The sequence below is a fragment of the Scyliorhinus canicula genome, chromosome 10, assembly GCF_902713615.1.
Source record: "Scyliorhinus canicula chromosome 10, sScyCan1.1, whole genome shotgun sequence".
NCBI classification, from domain to species: domain Eukaryota; kingdom Metazoa; phylum Chordata; class Chondrichthyes; order Carcharhiniformes; family Scyliorhinidae; genus Scyliorhinus; species Scyliorhinus canicula.
The window spans coordinates 11,671,462-11,686,852 of record NC_052155.1 but is presented as its reverse complement, the minus strand read 5'-3'; the positions used below and the strand labels follow the sequence as shown (position 1 = coordinate 11,686,852).

Here is a 15,391-nt window from a genome sequence, read left to right as displayed (position 1 = left end):
AGATTGGGGTATGGTGGATGTGGAAGGGAGGCACTGGGGATGCTGAGACAAGTCTCGCTTCATGCATATTTTCTTCCTAGGACAGCAATGAATGAAATGAATGAAGAACCAATAGTGGTGCTCTGAACCATGTTATCATGGAACAATTCTTTAGACCGGACGAGAAAATTTAATTCAGATTACGTAATTAACTGCCTTGTGTTTTTCAACACAAGGCCTTCTGGCGCTCACTTGATGTCAAAGATGGCAAAACACTGCTGACTGCATGAAAAAACTCATTCCAAATTAGAAGATTTGATGTCAAGTTATTGCTGCTCATTCTTGAGTACACTGAGCTCATTTGAACACAAAAATTTATATCTCAATTTTCTGGTCGGAATTTCATTCTCAACTCCCCTGCTGTTTTGAATGACTTTGTGTACATGTTGCAGTCACACACTTGCAAAAAGTAAAATTTCACTCACCTAATATATCCATGAAAGCGCGATCCCAAAACTCATCCACAGTGTAGCACTCTGCAGATGTAATGTTTACTGAGAGAACAATGTCATCCTCCACATACTTCAAGATGAGATTGTTTACCACAATGTTTACATTGTTCACAACGCGCCTAATCAAGCTCTGTACGTAACCTACAGACAGATAAAAGAGAAAGACATCATTAATGCCACTTATCATTAGACAGCAAATCTTTATTAGAGAAAGAAATCTATTGTGGAAACTTCCTATCCGTTTCAAAAACTGGCTCAGAACAACTGCTGTCTATTGCAACTCTGCTATCCCATCTCGAAGAATGTACTGAATAAAGTGGGTTCTAGAGCAACTTCACTGCTCTTACACCAAGGTTTTCTAGAGTTCTTCCTTCACACCATCTGGACCGTGAAAACAATTAAAAGTAATTGAAAAAGAGATAACTGCAGGTAAACTGGAAGAGGTTTAAAACATTTTATTGCATCATAGAGCTGTTTTTAATAGATGTGGTTCAGAGGGATTTCAATTCCCATATCAGCTGATGTTATCAGCTGGTTTAGCACAGTGGGCTAAACAGCTGGCTTGTAATGCAGAAGAAGGCAGCAACACGGGTTCAATTCCTGTACCAGCCTCCCCGAACAGGTGCCAGAGTGTGGCGACTAGGGGCTTTTCACAGTAACATCACTGAAGCCTACATGACTATAAGCGATTATTATTATTATTCATGAAGGCCCACCTTCTCAACCTTGCCCCTCACCTGAGGTGTGGTGATCCTCAGGCTAAATCACCACAACTCAGGTCTCCCCCTCAAAGGGAAAAGCAGTCCATGGTCATAGAATTTGCAGTACAGAAGGAGGCCACTCAGCCCATTGAGTCTGCACCGGCTCTTGGAAAGAGCACCCTACCCAGGCCCACATCTCCACCCTATCCCCATAACCCAGTAACCCCACCCAACACTAAGGGCAATTTTGGACACTAAGGGCAATTTAGCATGACCAATCCACCTAACCGGCACATCTTTGAACTGTGGGAGGAAACCCGAGAGCCCGGAGGAAACCCACGCGCACGCGGGGAAAACGTGCAGACTCCACGCAGACAGTGACCCAAGCCGGGAATCGAACTTGGGACCCTGGAGCTGTGAAGCAATTGTGCTAACCACTATGCTACCGTGCTGGGACTATCTTTACCCAAGTATTTAGGAAGGCAAACTGTAGGTTTGACCTTCATTGCAAGGGAATTAGAGTTCAGGAACAAGGAATTACTCCAGAATACGTCCAGGGCTTTTGGGAGACCACACCTGAATACTTTATGCAGCTTTGGTCTCTCTACCCAAGAAAAAAATATATTTGTCTCAGAGGGGGTGCAACAAAAGTTCAGTGTGTTGATTCCTGGGATGAGCGGGCTGTCCTATGAGGAGCGATTGAGCAGAATGAGCCTATACTCTCAGGACTTCAGAAAAATGAGGGGTGATCTCACTGAAACATAAGATTCTGAGAGGGTTTGACAATGTATATGCAGAGAAGCTGTTTCCCTTGGCAGGAGTGTAGGACTTGGGAGCATATTCTCATAATAAGTGTTCAACTATTTAAAAGACGAGGAGAAATTTCTTCACTCAAAGATGAGCTGTGAATGCTCAGACAGATTCAAAGCAGAGTTCAATAGTTTCTTATATTGTGAGGGAATTAAGGGATGGGGGAAAGTGGAATTGAAGTGGATCATCATCGATGATCATATTATATGGCAGAGTAGTTTCAAAGGCCCTCATTGCCTACTCTATTTATTGTGTTCTTATATTCGTTAAAAACAACACAATTTAAAATATTTAACTAAAACCAAGAAAAAAAATGAGACAGGAAACAATAGAAGAAGTAGAACAACAACAAAAAAGCAGATTGAAAATTTGAAAATTCAAACATATTTTATTTTAAATTTAGAGTACTTAATTATTTTTTTCCAATTCAGAGGCAATTTAGCATGGCCAATCCACCTACTCTGCACATCTTTGGGTTATGGGGGCGAAACCCACTCAAACACGGGGAGAATGTGCAAACCCCACACGGACAGTGACCCAGAGCCGGGATCGAACCCAAGACCTCGGCGCCCTGAGGCAACAGTGCTAACTAGTGCACCACCGTGCTACCCTGAAAGTTCAAACATATGTAACTTTTTTCTAAATTTAACAAATTACCTTTGGCTTAGTTTCCATTTTGCTTCAAAATTTTTATTGCCACTGTTTTGCCTTTTCCCACTGAGGGGTCAGTCAAATTTGTTTGCAATTATATCTTACAGGAAGATTCAGTGCTTAAGGAGCATATGCTCGATATAAAATAAGCAACTTTCACAAATTGATCTTGCTTAAAAAACCTCCACAGGAACACACAGATCCCTTCTATTAAATGTGTTTGTAGTTCAACCACAAATATTTACATAATCTAGATACCATATTTACTACTTCAACTATCAGGATTTGAAATGAATTTCGCTCCATTAGTTATTTTCCCGACCTGCCTCACTCCCAAGCAAAAAAAAACAGTAAGCTAACATTTAACCTCCTGTTATTTTTATTTCTGGATCTAATTTGTAAAGGCCAGCATACTGGTGTTCTACACTGCACTCTCTATTAAGCAGAAAGACTTGAGTTGTGTCAACAATTGACACAGTCAGCACCTGCATAACAGCCTACTGGGAAGAAACCTATTTAAAATTGTTCAACCGTATCATAGCTGGAAAAACGAACTCCATTATGCATTCCCAGTGCGTAATAAATGCCATCATCTGCAAAATGCAGGAGTGAAATATCATACCCGCCAAGCGCTTTTTTTTCTCCTCCATATTCACTAATAAGTATACAGTGCCAAAAGTTCTGTTGTGCAGCAAGATTTTTATATCTATAGCAAAAATAGTTTCTTCCCATTGCACTAATAAGGAAATCAGAAACTCCCAACGGAAAGACCTTAGGAACTGAACTCATGGTAACTCTATCACTGAAAACTTTCCGCTCGCAGAATCTGTAACTAAGAGTTAACAGTTCACTGATTCCCGTACAGAGGTAATAAAGATGAGACGGGCCATCCTCCAAGTGAATTTTAGAGCACATGTGGCTGTAAGACCTTAACGATGAACATATGAGTTTATAAAGCATCAAAATTGAGTGATTGCTTTAATTTGGAACCAAGATGAGGAATCTCTTTAATTGAAGTGCTGGCTGGTGGATGACAACATGCTGAAATGCGTTCTTGAAGAGAATGCAAAGCAAATTCTTTTACTTAATAGCTGCTTAAGTGTGCACAGGCAGCAGAAGCTATAGCTGAATATGTTTAACTTCCCATTTACATCAACTAAAATATGTACTTCCAATCACCCTCTTTCTATTGCTTCTTGTGAACATCTTACAGTAGTACTGCCAGCTATTTTGAAAGGATGATTCCTCTCCTTTTGACTTAATTAAGTATTTTTTTTAAATCACCCAGACTAAGGGCTTCTTCATTGTTTAAATATTCAACTTTGCACAATATCGGTTAGGTTCTGCAGAAATCAGATGTTGAGCAAACACATGAAAATGTCTTGATGTTGGAAACATGCAATATCACAAGTGTTCCCCTACTCCTGTACAACATAATGCCCTGGAATCAGCGTCATTGTATCAGTTGGTGTGACTTGAATTTAACTGTAAAATGGCCACTCGGCACACAGAAATAAATACACCAGCAAGGTTAGATGGGCTGAATAGGTAGGTGTGTTGTTTGTCACATTACTGTCCCCTTTCCTCACTCTGAAAAGTCCTGTTCTCAGTTTTCTACAGGCAGATGAGAACATTCGCAAGTGGCCCTTTGAGTTTCTTTTCCTTGTGACGATTTTGGCTGTTAAGCTATGACCATTTTATTAAAATTAATTCTCTGTTAATCCCGGCATAGCTGATTGGATTCATGTGCGTTATAAATCTTCATGCCCAGAAGAAACATGCGGATGTTACCAAGGGAAGAGAAAACAATGCAAGCAGAAAGTATTGCCATGTAAGTAAGAGAGAGTGCACACACGGAGAGAGAAAGAGAGGAGCGAGAGAGAGGAGAGAGAGCGAGTGAGAGTGCGCAAGAAGAGAGCACACGAGAAGAGAGAGAGCAAAGAGAGAGAGCGAGAGTGCATGGAGAGTAAGTCTATCATTTTTCACCCCTGCCTAAATGGCAGTTCAAGATTCAACCACATTAATCAGAAGTCCAGACCAGGTAACGGCAACAGATTTCCTTCCCTTTTGTAAAAGAAATCTGTCCAATTAAGGGGCAATTTAGCATGGCCAGTCCACCTACGCTGCACATATTGGGCCCACAATTTTTCACAATTTACAAAGATGATTTGGAGTTGGGGACCAAGTGCAATGTGTCCAAGTTTGCATATGACACTAAGATGAGTGGGAAAGCAAAAAGTGCAGAGGATACCAGAAGTCTGCAGAGGGATTTGGATCGGTTAAGTGAATGGGCTAGGGTCTGGCAGATGGAATACAATGCTGACAAATGTGAGGTTATCCATTTTGGTAGGAATAACAGCAAAAGGGATTATTTAAATGATAAAATATTAAAACATGCTGCTGTGCAGAGAGACCTGGGTGTGCTCGTGCATGAGTCGCAAAATGTTGGTTTACAGGTGCAACAGGTGATTAAGAAGGCAAATGGAGTTTTGTCCTTCATTGCTAGAGGGATGGAGTTTAAGCCTAGGGAGGTTATGCTGCAATTGTATAAGGTGTTAGTGAGGCCACACCTGGAGTATTATGTTTAGTTTTGGTCTCCTTACCTGAGAAAGGACATACTGGTGCTGGAGGGTGTGCAGAGGAAATTCACTAGGTTAATCCCAGAGTTGAGGGGGTTGGATTACGAGGAGAGGTTGAGTAGACTGGAACTGTACTCGTTGGAATTTAGAAGGATGAGGGGGGATCTTATAGAAACATATAAAATTATGAAGGGAATAGATAGGATAGATGTGGACAGGTTGTTTCCACTGGCGGGTGAAAGCAGAACTAGGGGGCATAGCCTCAAAATAAGGGAAAGTAGATTTCGGACTGAGTTTAGGAGGAACTTCTTCACCCAAAGGGTTGTGAATCTATGGAATTCCTTGCCCAGTGAAGCAGTTGAGGCTCCTTCATTTAATGTTTTAAGATAAAGATAGATAGTTTTTCAAAGAATAAAGGGATTAAAGGTTATGGTGTGCGGGCCGGAAAATGGAGCTGTGTCCACAAAAGATCAGCCATGACCTAATTGAATGGCGGAGCAGGCTCGAGGGGCCAGATGGCCTACTCCTGCTCCTAGTTCTTATTATGTTCTTATTACGTTCTTATTACATCTTTGAGTTGTGGGGGAGGAACCCACACAAACAAGGGGAGAATGTGCAAGCTCCACACGGACAGTGACCCAGAGCCGGGATCGAACGTGGGACGTCGGCGCAATGAGGCAGCAATGCTAACCACTTGCGCCACTGTGCTGCCCTCAGATTTCCTTCCCTAAAGACATTTGTGAACCGGATGGCCAGACAATCGATGATAGCTTCATGATCTAGACCAAAATTAGCTTTCAATTCTAGATTCCCTGAATTGAATTTAAACCCCACCAGATGCCTTGGGGGGATTTGAAGCCATGTCCCTCAATGCATTATCCTGGGGCTCTGGATTACGAGTCAAGTGAAATTACCACGCCAGCATCCCTTCCTAATTTATCATCCTCTGCTGCTAGATAGATTTGCTCTTGAACATCAAGGTTTATAAATTTTCTGCGAAACAAGTGTGAGTGGAAATAATAATAATAATAATAATCGCTTATTGTCACAAGTAGGCTTCAATTAAGTTACTGTGAAAAGCCACTAGTCTCCACATTCCGGCGCCTGTTCGGAGAGGCCGGTATGGGAATTGAACCCGTGCTGCTGGCACTGTTCTGCATTACAAGCCAGCTGATTAGCCCACTGTGCTAAACCAGCCCCTTAAAATAGTAGAACAAGGGGGAGCCAGGCATCTGGGACCTTTACTGAAAAGGCAATTCTCTATCTCTTTAACCAATAAGGCTGAAAAATTGTGAAATTGACAGCTCAAGCACAGTGAAGAAATATAAATCAGAGTGGGCAAGTTCTGTGTTAAATCAGGCAGAGAGAAAGAAAGAAGTGGGAAAAGTTTGGTCTCAGAGAGGAGAAAAAAATGGGTAGAAAGGAAAAGTAGAAGAAAATGTAAACTTTTCCATTTTCAAAATCCCCAACAATTAAAAATCAAGGATTAGGACTCCAAACTTGTAATAATTCATTTTCCAATTCGAAAGAAATTGATTGACAGCAATGAATACTAATCCCATTGCTTAAGGAGTACGTGATCGGTGTGTCTAGTTTGTACCCACTGCACAACTGAAGCAATTTCATAGATTCATTGAATCTCTACAGTGCAGGAGGCAGCCATTCGGCCCATCGAATCTGCACTGACTCTCCAAAAGAGCACCCCACCCAGGCCCTAAACCTTGTAACCCCACCCAACCTGTACATCCCTGGACACCAAGGGACAAGTTTATCATAGAATTTACAGTGCAGAAGGAGACCATTCGGCCCATCGAGTTTGCACCGGCTCTTGGAAAGAGAACCTTACCCAAGGTCAACACCTCCACCCTATCCCCATAACCCAGTAACCCCACCCAACACTAAGGGCAATTTTGGGCACTATGGGCAATTTATCATGGCCAATCCACCTACCCTGCACATCTTTGGACTGTGGGAGGAAACCGGAGCACCCGGAGGAAACCCACGCACACACGAGGAGGATGTGAAGACTCCGCACAGACAGTGACCCAAGCCGGAATCGAACCTGGGACCCTGGAGCCGTGAAGCATTTGTGCTATCCACAAAGCTACCATGCTGCCCCAAATCATGGCCAATCCACCTAACTTGCACATCTTTGTACTGTGGAAGAAAACTGGAGCATCCGGAGGAAACCCACACAGACATGGGGAGAAAGTACAAACTCCACACAAAGTTATCCAAGGCTGGAATTGAACCAGGGTCCTTGGCACTGTGAGGCAGCAGTGTTGACCACTGTGCCGCCCCCATTTCATGCCATTCAATTCATTTCAATGGTGTGCCAGAGAGCAACATGCTATTTTCTCAAAGCTCACAATGGAATAATACACCTTGGATTGAAACTTAATTTGAAGTTAACTATGCATCTACTCCTTACCTGAAATTGCTGTATCATTTGTGAATAAATAACAAGTGTCATTAGCCTCAGCAACAGAAATAGTATTGGGAAACAGAATATCAAAGATGTCAACCACGCCCCCTACCCAAAGACAAAAGTTTTTTGTTAAACTACTTCTGGTGAAGTATTTTTTACATTTTATACACCATTCAAGTTGTCAGAGTAACTGTGCCGATTACAACGTACTTATCAATTTCCTTTGTGTCATTTCCCGTCCCCCCTTACTGATTGTTTCAGGATCATTTCGTGGGCCCTTCACTGTACAATGGGTAGCTATTCATTATTTACAAATGGGCAGTGCCCTCCCTTCCCCACCCCCACACCTTTTGTTGTTGACCTCCCCCCTTTCTTTCCCCGCCCTTCCCCTCTCTGTTCTGTTTTCAGCCTTCCCCTGGGGTTTCCTTTTCCTGTATTCTTGGTCTCTGCTCCCTGGCCTCCTTTTCCACCGCAGTAGCCTCTCCCATACTCTCCATTTCCTGTCTGGTTGTGGTCAGGTTGGCTCCGGTGTTTTCTCTTTCCCCACCGCCCTCCTCCCCACGTTCTATTGGCTGTTGACTTCAAACAGGTCCTGGAACAACTTGCTAAATGGCCTCCACGTTTTGTGGAAACTGGCCCTCCGATGGTGAACTTTATCTTCTCCAGGTCTGCCAGCCAGTCTGCAGCTGATCACCAGCCGAGCAGGATTCTCTGGCGGGCGATTAGAGAAGCAAACGCTAGGGCGTCCAGAACTCAAAAAGTCTGGAGCAGGCCCAGAACATGTGGTTGGCCAGGCCTCCCTCTCACCGTGCACATTTGCCCTCCACCTCCAGGTAGAACCTGCTCATTCTGGTTCTTGTCAGGTCCACTTTCAGCTGCATGAGATGGAGGAATTGGCCTCCACAGTGCTTCGCTCCAGAGTGCCCACCCTATTTCTGTCCCTAGCTCTTCCTCTCATTTTTCCCCAAGTTTCGCCCAGCGGCATAGCGCATCTTTTCGAAAAGCCGTCTATACAGGTCCCCTCCCAAGATTGTCCGCGTCCAGTAACTCCTCTAGCATTGTGCCTTTCGGGGTTCGTCGATCTATAGTTGTCTCCTTGTGGAGAAATCTTTTGACCTGTAGATGTCGGAGTTCGTTCCCGTTCGGTAGGTCCACTCTTTCCATCAGCTCCTCCAAGATCACTCGCCTGTAAAAGTCCCTAACCGTCAGTGTCTCCTGTCCTGTCTCCACCTCTTGAAGGTGGCGTCTAGCATGGTTGGTGCAAACCTATGGTTGACACAGACGGGGGCCACGCTGTACATATCGGCCAGCCCAAAGTTGCCTCATCTGGCTCCATGTTTTCAGGGTCGCTACCACCACTGGGCTTGTTGAGTGGGAGGAGATGGGATCACTGCTGTGGTGAAGGCCCAGGGAGTCGACCCAGCGCCGGCCCTAGGGTTGCTGGCGCCCCTGGCAAGCTGAACTTCGGCGCCCTTCGGGCGGGGGCGGGCCTGGGGGGCGGCCGAGGGGGGGGGGGGGGGGGGGGGGGCGGGCCGAGGGAGGGGGGGCGGACCGAGGGGGGGGGCGGATGGAAGGGGGACGGAAGGGGGGGCGGAAGGGGCCGCCCTGGGGGAGGGCGACCACCGCGCATGCGCTGGTTGGCGCCGGCCCAACTGCGCATGCGCGGGACCCGAGTCTCTGGCGCCCCCGAGCACATGGCGCCCCGGGCGACTGCCCGAGTTGCCGGTACCTTGGGCCGGCCCTGAGTCGACCCTGTACATGAGGACTCCTCCATCCTCACCCATTCTGTGTTTGGGTCCTTGACCTCACTCTTTCCACCGTTGCTGCCCAGTGGTAGTATTGCAAGTTCAGGAGGGCCAAGCATCCCATATTTCTTCTCCTTTGTAGTACTGTTTTCAGGATTCTTGGAATTTGCTGAATGGAAAAAGGCCTTGGGGTCGTATATCGGTATGGATCTAAAGAGGAAGAGGAACCCCGGCAATACTTTCATCTTGGTCGTTTGCACCCTCCCCGCCAGTGCATCCCATCTCCGTAGGTCCTTTTTAACTTCCTCTGCCAGGCTGATTAGGTTCCACTTATGGACCCGTGTCCAGTCGTGGGCAATCTGGATCCCTAGGTAACAGAATTTGTTTTGGGTTATTTTAAACGAGCGACCTTCCAGCTCTGCCCCGCCCCCGTTCGGGTTCACCGGGAAAACCTCACTTTTGCCCAGGTTGAGTTTATACCCGAGAAGGCTCCAAACACTCCCAGGAGCTTTGTGATTTCTTTCATACCGTTTGCGGGGCCAAGATGTAGTGGAAAATGCCATCCGCATGGAGTAAGACTCTGTACTATCTGCCCCACCTTCACATTTCCTTCCAACTTATTGCTGCTCTGAGGACAATCGCCAACAGCTTGATTGGCAGGTGAACAAGAGCATGGACAGCTTGTGTTGGTCCGTATGCTTGCCTTGGGGGGTTGCATAGGAGTTTCACCCATGAAGTGAACTCTGTTCCTAGTCTAAACCGCTCTAGTACCTCAATGAGGTACTTCCACTCGACTCTGACGAAGGCCTTCTCTGTGTCCAGGGAGACAATCGCCTCTTGTGTTCTCTCCCCGGATGGGGTCATTATCATGTTCAGCAGTTAGCTGTCTATCCTTAACACAGCCCGTCTGGTCTTATGCCACTACCTCTGGTATGCAATTCTCCAGCCGCTTGGCCACGACTTTTGCGAATATTTTCATGCCCACATTGAGCAGCGAAATGGATCTGTCTGATCCGCATTCCGTTGGGTCTTTGTCCTTTTTTGGTATCAGCAATATGGTGCCCTGTTCGCATTGGAGGCAGGGTGCCGCTCACTAGCGAGTCTGCAAACATTTCCGCAGGTGCGGGACAAGTGCCGTCGCAAATGTTTTGTAGATGTCCAGCGGGAACCTGTGGGGCCCCGGCATCTTCCCCATCTGCATGGAGTTTATGCTCTCCACAGCCTCTCCCAGTTTTAGCGATGCTTCCAGCTCCTTCCATCTATCAACCCCCACGACTGGCATGTCCAATCCATCGAGAAACTCAAATTCCCAGTCAGGGGGTTCATAGGTCTACTGTCCCTCGAATGCTTCGTCGATCTTTTTTGGTTCGCCATAATATGCCACTGTTATCCTTTACCGTGGCTATTTCACTCGTGGCTGCTGCTTTCTCAGCTGGCGAGCCAGCAGGCGGCTAGCCTTGTCTCCATGCTTGTAAATGGTCCCGTGTCTGGCGAAGTTGGTACACTGCTTTCCTGGTGGATAGCAGGTTAAAGTCCATTTGTTGCTTTTTCCTCTCCGCCAGAATCTCCACGGTCGGGGCCTTGAAGTACTGCCTGTCGACCCCCAGATGGAGTTGATCAGTTATTGCCTAGCTCTTCCCTATCTCTGCGAGCCTTGTAGATGATAATTTCTCACCTAATCACAGCTTTCAGTGAGACTTCCCTGTTCCAGTTGTTAGTGACGACTAGCCTATGGCCAGTGATATTTCCTGGCAGAAGACCTTGGAGACCAAGAGGGTCATGTCCAACCTCCATATGGGGCGTCGAGCATGGTCCGTGCCCAGCCTCACTTCCATGTAACGTGGAGCTTGGTCGGAGATTATGATTGCAAAGTTTTCCGTTCTTACTATTTCTGGAAGCACTGATTTCCCCACAACAAAGAAGTCGATGCAGGTGTCGGCCTTATGTACTGGCGAGAAATAGAGAATTCCTTCTCACCCGGTGCATGAACCACCATGGGTCCACTGCCCCCACCTGTTCCATAAATGTTCCCAGTTCTCTAGCCATGCCTGGCATTTTCCCCATTCTGGGGTTTGACCTGTCCATCTGTGGGTACACAATTGAAGTTACCCACCATGGTCAGTCTGTGCGTGTCTATGTCGGGGATTTCTGCCATGGTCTTTTTAATAAACTCGGTGTTGTCCTAGTTGGTCGCGTACACATTCACCAAGACTACCAGTGCCCCGTTCAGAACACCGCTGACCACAACCTACCATCCCCCTTAGACCATAACCGTCCTTGTCGCAGTGAGCACCGCCCTCTTACTCATCTGTATGGTTATCCTTCTGGCCCTCGTCCTGCAACAGGAATGGTGGGTCGGTCCCACCCAGCCCATCCTTACCAGGCCGGTCTCCCTCAGGTGTGTCTCTTGGAGGAAGACTATGTCAGCTTTCATGCCTTTCAGGTGGGCGAAGACTCTGTATCTTTTCATTGGGCAGTTAAGTCCCCTGAGGCAATGCAGTCCCATGCAAAATTGTCCATTTCTTCCTTTTGTTTTCTCAGTGTCTTCCTCATCGCTGCCTCTCTTGCCGCCAAGGGGGGCCTCCAAGAGTGGAACAGCACCTGGATTCGAGCGAAAGAGATTGCTGTGGACCAGAGCCAGTGGCAGACTTTTGCTGCAGTTTGTCCCGCATGGGCCCAGGAACTAAGTGTATCCCGACAGGTATAAAGTCCTTGGCAATTTAGAAGACATAAATTAAGAGCTCTCTTAAAACAACATCTTTCGTTCACTTTCACCCTGGAGGACGCAAGGAGAAACGTACAGAAGGTGCAGGCATCGATGTAAAATTGTGGATGTTCACAAAATTCAGCATTTGTTTCACTTAAGTGAGGGGTTAATCCATTCAACCTCATGGACAAACATAAGTGTTGATTGATATCAACACAGTGGCACAGTGGTTAGCACTGTTGCTTCACAGCACCAGGATTCGATTCCCGGCTTGGGTCACTGTCTGTGCCGAGTCTGCACGTTCTCCCCTTGTCTGCGTGGGTTTCTTCCAGGTGCTCCGGTTTCCTCCCACAAGTCCCGAAAGACGTGCTTGTAAGGCGAATTGGACATTCGGAATTCACCCTCAGTGTACCCGGACGGTCGCTGGAATGTGGCGACTAGGGGATTTTCACAGTAACTTCATTGCAGTGTTAATGTAAGCCTACTTATGACACTAATAAAGATTATTATTATTATGAGCTATCATTCTCATTCATAAACTAGAACTAGCAGACCCCGGAGATTTAAAAGAGCACGAGAGGGTTGAAGACAGAGGGTTGAACTTGGGGCTCAAAAGAACCCAGAGACGTAGAAGAGCCAAAGAGGGAGCAAGGCCTCCGGTGGACCAAGAGGCTTTAAAGGGCTAGATGGTGAAAGGGACTTCAGAGTATGGATTGTCCCCATTAGGAGAAAATCAAGAAAATCTAGATCAGAAACAAAAACAGAAAATGCTGGAAAATCTCAGCAAGCCTGGCCGCACTTGTGGGGAACAGAGCTAACTTTCCGAGTCTGGAAGGCTCGTCATCAGAGCTGGAATAGTTTGTTCTGTTCTCTCTCCACGTGTGCAGTTAGACCTGCTGAGGTTTTCCAACATTTTCTGTTTTTATTTCAGATTCCAGCATTCGTGGTAATTTGCTGTTAATAAAGAAAATCCAGATGGTTGTGGATGTTCCACCGTTGACTACATTTAAGGTTGGGGTAGACAGATTATTGGTCTCTCAGGGAATCAAGGGATATGGAGAAACAGCAGTGAGTTGAAACCCAAGATCAGCCATGCTCAAATTGAATGGCTCAATTAACCATATGGACTGCTCCTGCTCCTATTTCTTGTGTTTGAGGCAGACCGTATAAGCTGGACTGAAAATGAAACTGAAAGGAAGCGGTAAACGCAGAAATAAAACTGAACTTCCCAATCTTCTGCTTTACTTTTTCCAATTAACAGGCAATTTAGCGTAGCCAATCCATCCATCCTGCACATCTTTTTGGGCTGTGGGGCAAAGACCCAGGCAGACACGGGGAGAATGTGCAAAATCCACACGGACAGTGACCTGGGGCCAGGATCGAACCCGGGTCCTCAACGCTGTGAGGAAGTAGTGCTAACCACTGCACCACTGTGCCGCCCCACTTCCCAATCTTTTCAAGAAATCAGAAGCAAGCTGAGGTTGAGATTGAAATTAAATCTGTTGATAGATATTAAATGACACCACTTCGTCCACGTTGTGTGGCAACAGTTGCTTAGTGCACTGGAGCAGGACAGACAAGCTGAAGAAAACTCAAAAAAAGGCTAGATCAAGAAGCAGAGAATAAATAAAGCTACTAAGTTGCTGCAGCTGTTTCTGTTACTTGAAGATAACACTGATGGATCTATGCCATCCAGACCCAGTTGATTAGGTTCTGCAAACGTGTGCCACTTGTCTGAAGGCTGTGGCCATGAAAATTGGGTCGTTTTCCCACTTCTGTAGACTCACTTAAAGGAGACGGCCCCTAGAAAGAGTAGCTGAAATTCCTTATGAGGAAGACAGAGTTTCAAGGACTTTGAGATTGTAGCGATCGCACTCAGTCAGTGCAGACTGTTAAGTCAATTTGTAAGGTTTGTTGGAGTTGTCTCTGCCACTTGATGTGCAATTTATAATCCATACTCAACAACAATTTACGTGTTTGTTCTGGATGTTAGAGTACAAGATAGATAGTACTCAATGCTTGCTTTATTGACTCTTGTACAGCAATGATTCTTCTGTTTTAGATCACAGAACTTTGTGGCTTCATTCCTTGAGTAAATAATTGGCATTTTGCATTTCTTCTACTCAGGAAGAATTACTGGCTTCTACCAAGGTGATCACAACTGTTTCCAGTTGCCAATTAAGTACTGTGCAAACGGTGGCCACTGTTGTTAGGTAGGAAATACAGCAGCGGTTTGTGCACAGCGATGTTCCACAAACAGCAATGTGGTAATCACTAGATAGTCCATTTCAGAAATACTGGTTAAGGGATAAATATTGGCCAGGATACCAATGAGTTCGCCTCTGATATTCTTTGAAATAGTGCAGGATTTAATTTAGTACCTACCTGTGAGGGCAGACAGGGCTTCAGTACAAAATGGCCTGTGCTCCAGCTGTAAAACAGCTTTAATAGTTCCACATAATAGCCAGGGAATGCATTTGAGTCACAATTCTAACCTTACAAATGAATGCAGAACCTATTGCACTTGGCACATGGAGAAACAAGCTAGCTGTCATGTACTATACTTTGGTGTACCAAGTCCAGAAATCATGCACAGCATGGTGTCGAGAGTGTAAAGTAAACTGTAAACATACTTATATAACGTGATGCATCACTGATTTTCTTTCTTTCAAGATTAATATTTTGTACCAAACATTTACCAGCAGCCTTCTTCAAAGTCTGAAACATGCCAAGCAGTTTAAATTGTGCAATACTTGAAGACAGCGCAAACACTAATGGTGACAGCCTTGTGCTGACGGGGCCTGATGGCAGATGTGCAGTAATTAAATTCAGCCACCACAAGGGATTTATGGAGTTGGCAGAGAAACAAGGACGGAAACTTCAAATCAGGATAATAACGCCCGATACTTCTCATGAAAAGCAAAATATTTTTTTGTCGAAGTAAGGGCCATGCTCCAAGGACAGGGAATGAGGGTCAAAAAGGAACAGGACTGAAAAACTATCAGACTCTTTATCGTAAAGATGATTTAAAATGTAGAACATGCTTCTAAACTAGTAAAATTATCAAAGTAAAAGCCATGTATAGAACGATAGAATGAAGAAAACCACAGCAGCTAACAGGAGAAAGATATGAGGAAAGAATCCAAAACACGGTCACATGTGGAAGCTACACAAACGAAGAACTGTTATTAATTACAGAAGAATAACTGTTAACTACACAGCTGAATTCCAGATCCTGGAAACCCTTTGAGAAAAATAGGTTTTTTATGAGACAATGCC

General features: G+C 45.4%; 1 protein-coding gene across 5 annotated transcripts in view; it reads right to left on the bottom strand.

Annotated features, from left to right (window-relative positions):
- LOC119972233 (vacuolar protein sorting-associated protein 13B-like) overlaps positions 1 to 15,391 on the bottom strand; it is a 1,046,946-nt gene that overhangs the window by 950,800 nt on the left and 80,755 nt on the right. For all 5 annotated transcript variants that reach the window (XR_005462014.1, XM_038808618.1, XM_038808616.1 and 2 more), the window contains exon 5: positions 465 to 632. Coding sequence is in view for 4 of the 5 variants with exons in the window: in XM_038808618.1 (XP_038664546.1) it covers positions 465 to 632 (168 nt within the window). In the remaining variant the exon portion in view is untranslated. The remainder of the gene's footprint in view (positions 1 to 464; positions 633 to 15,391) is intronic.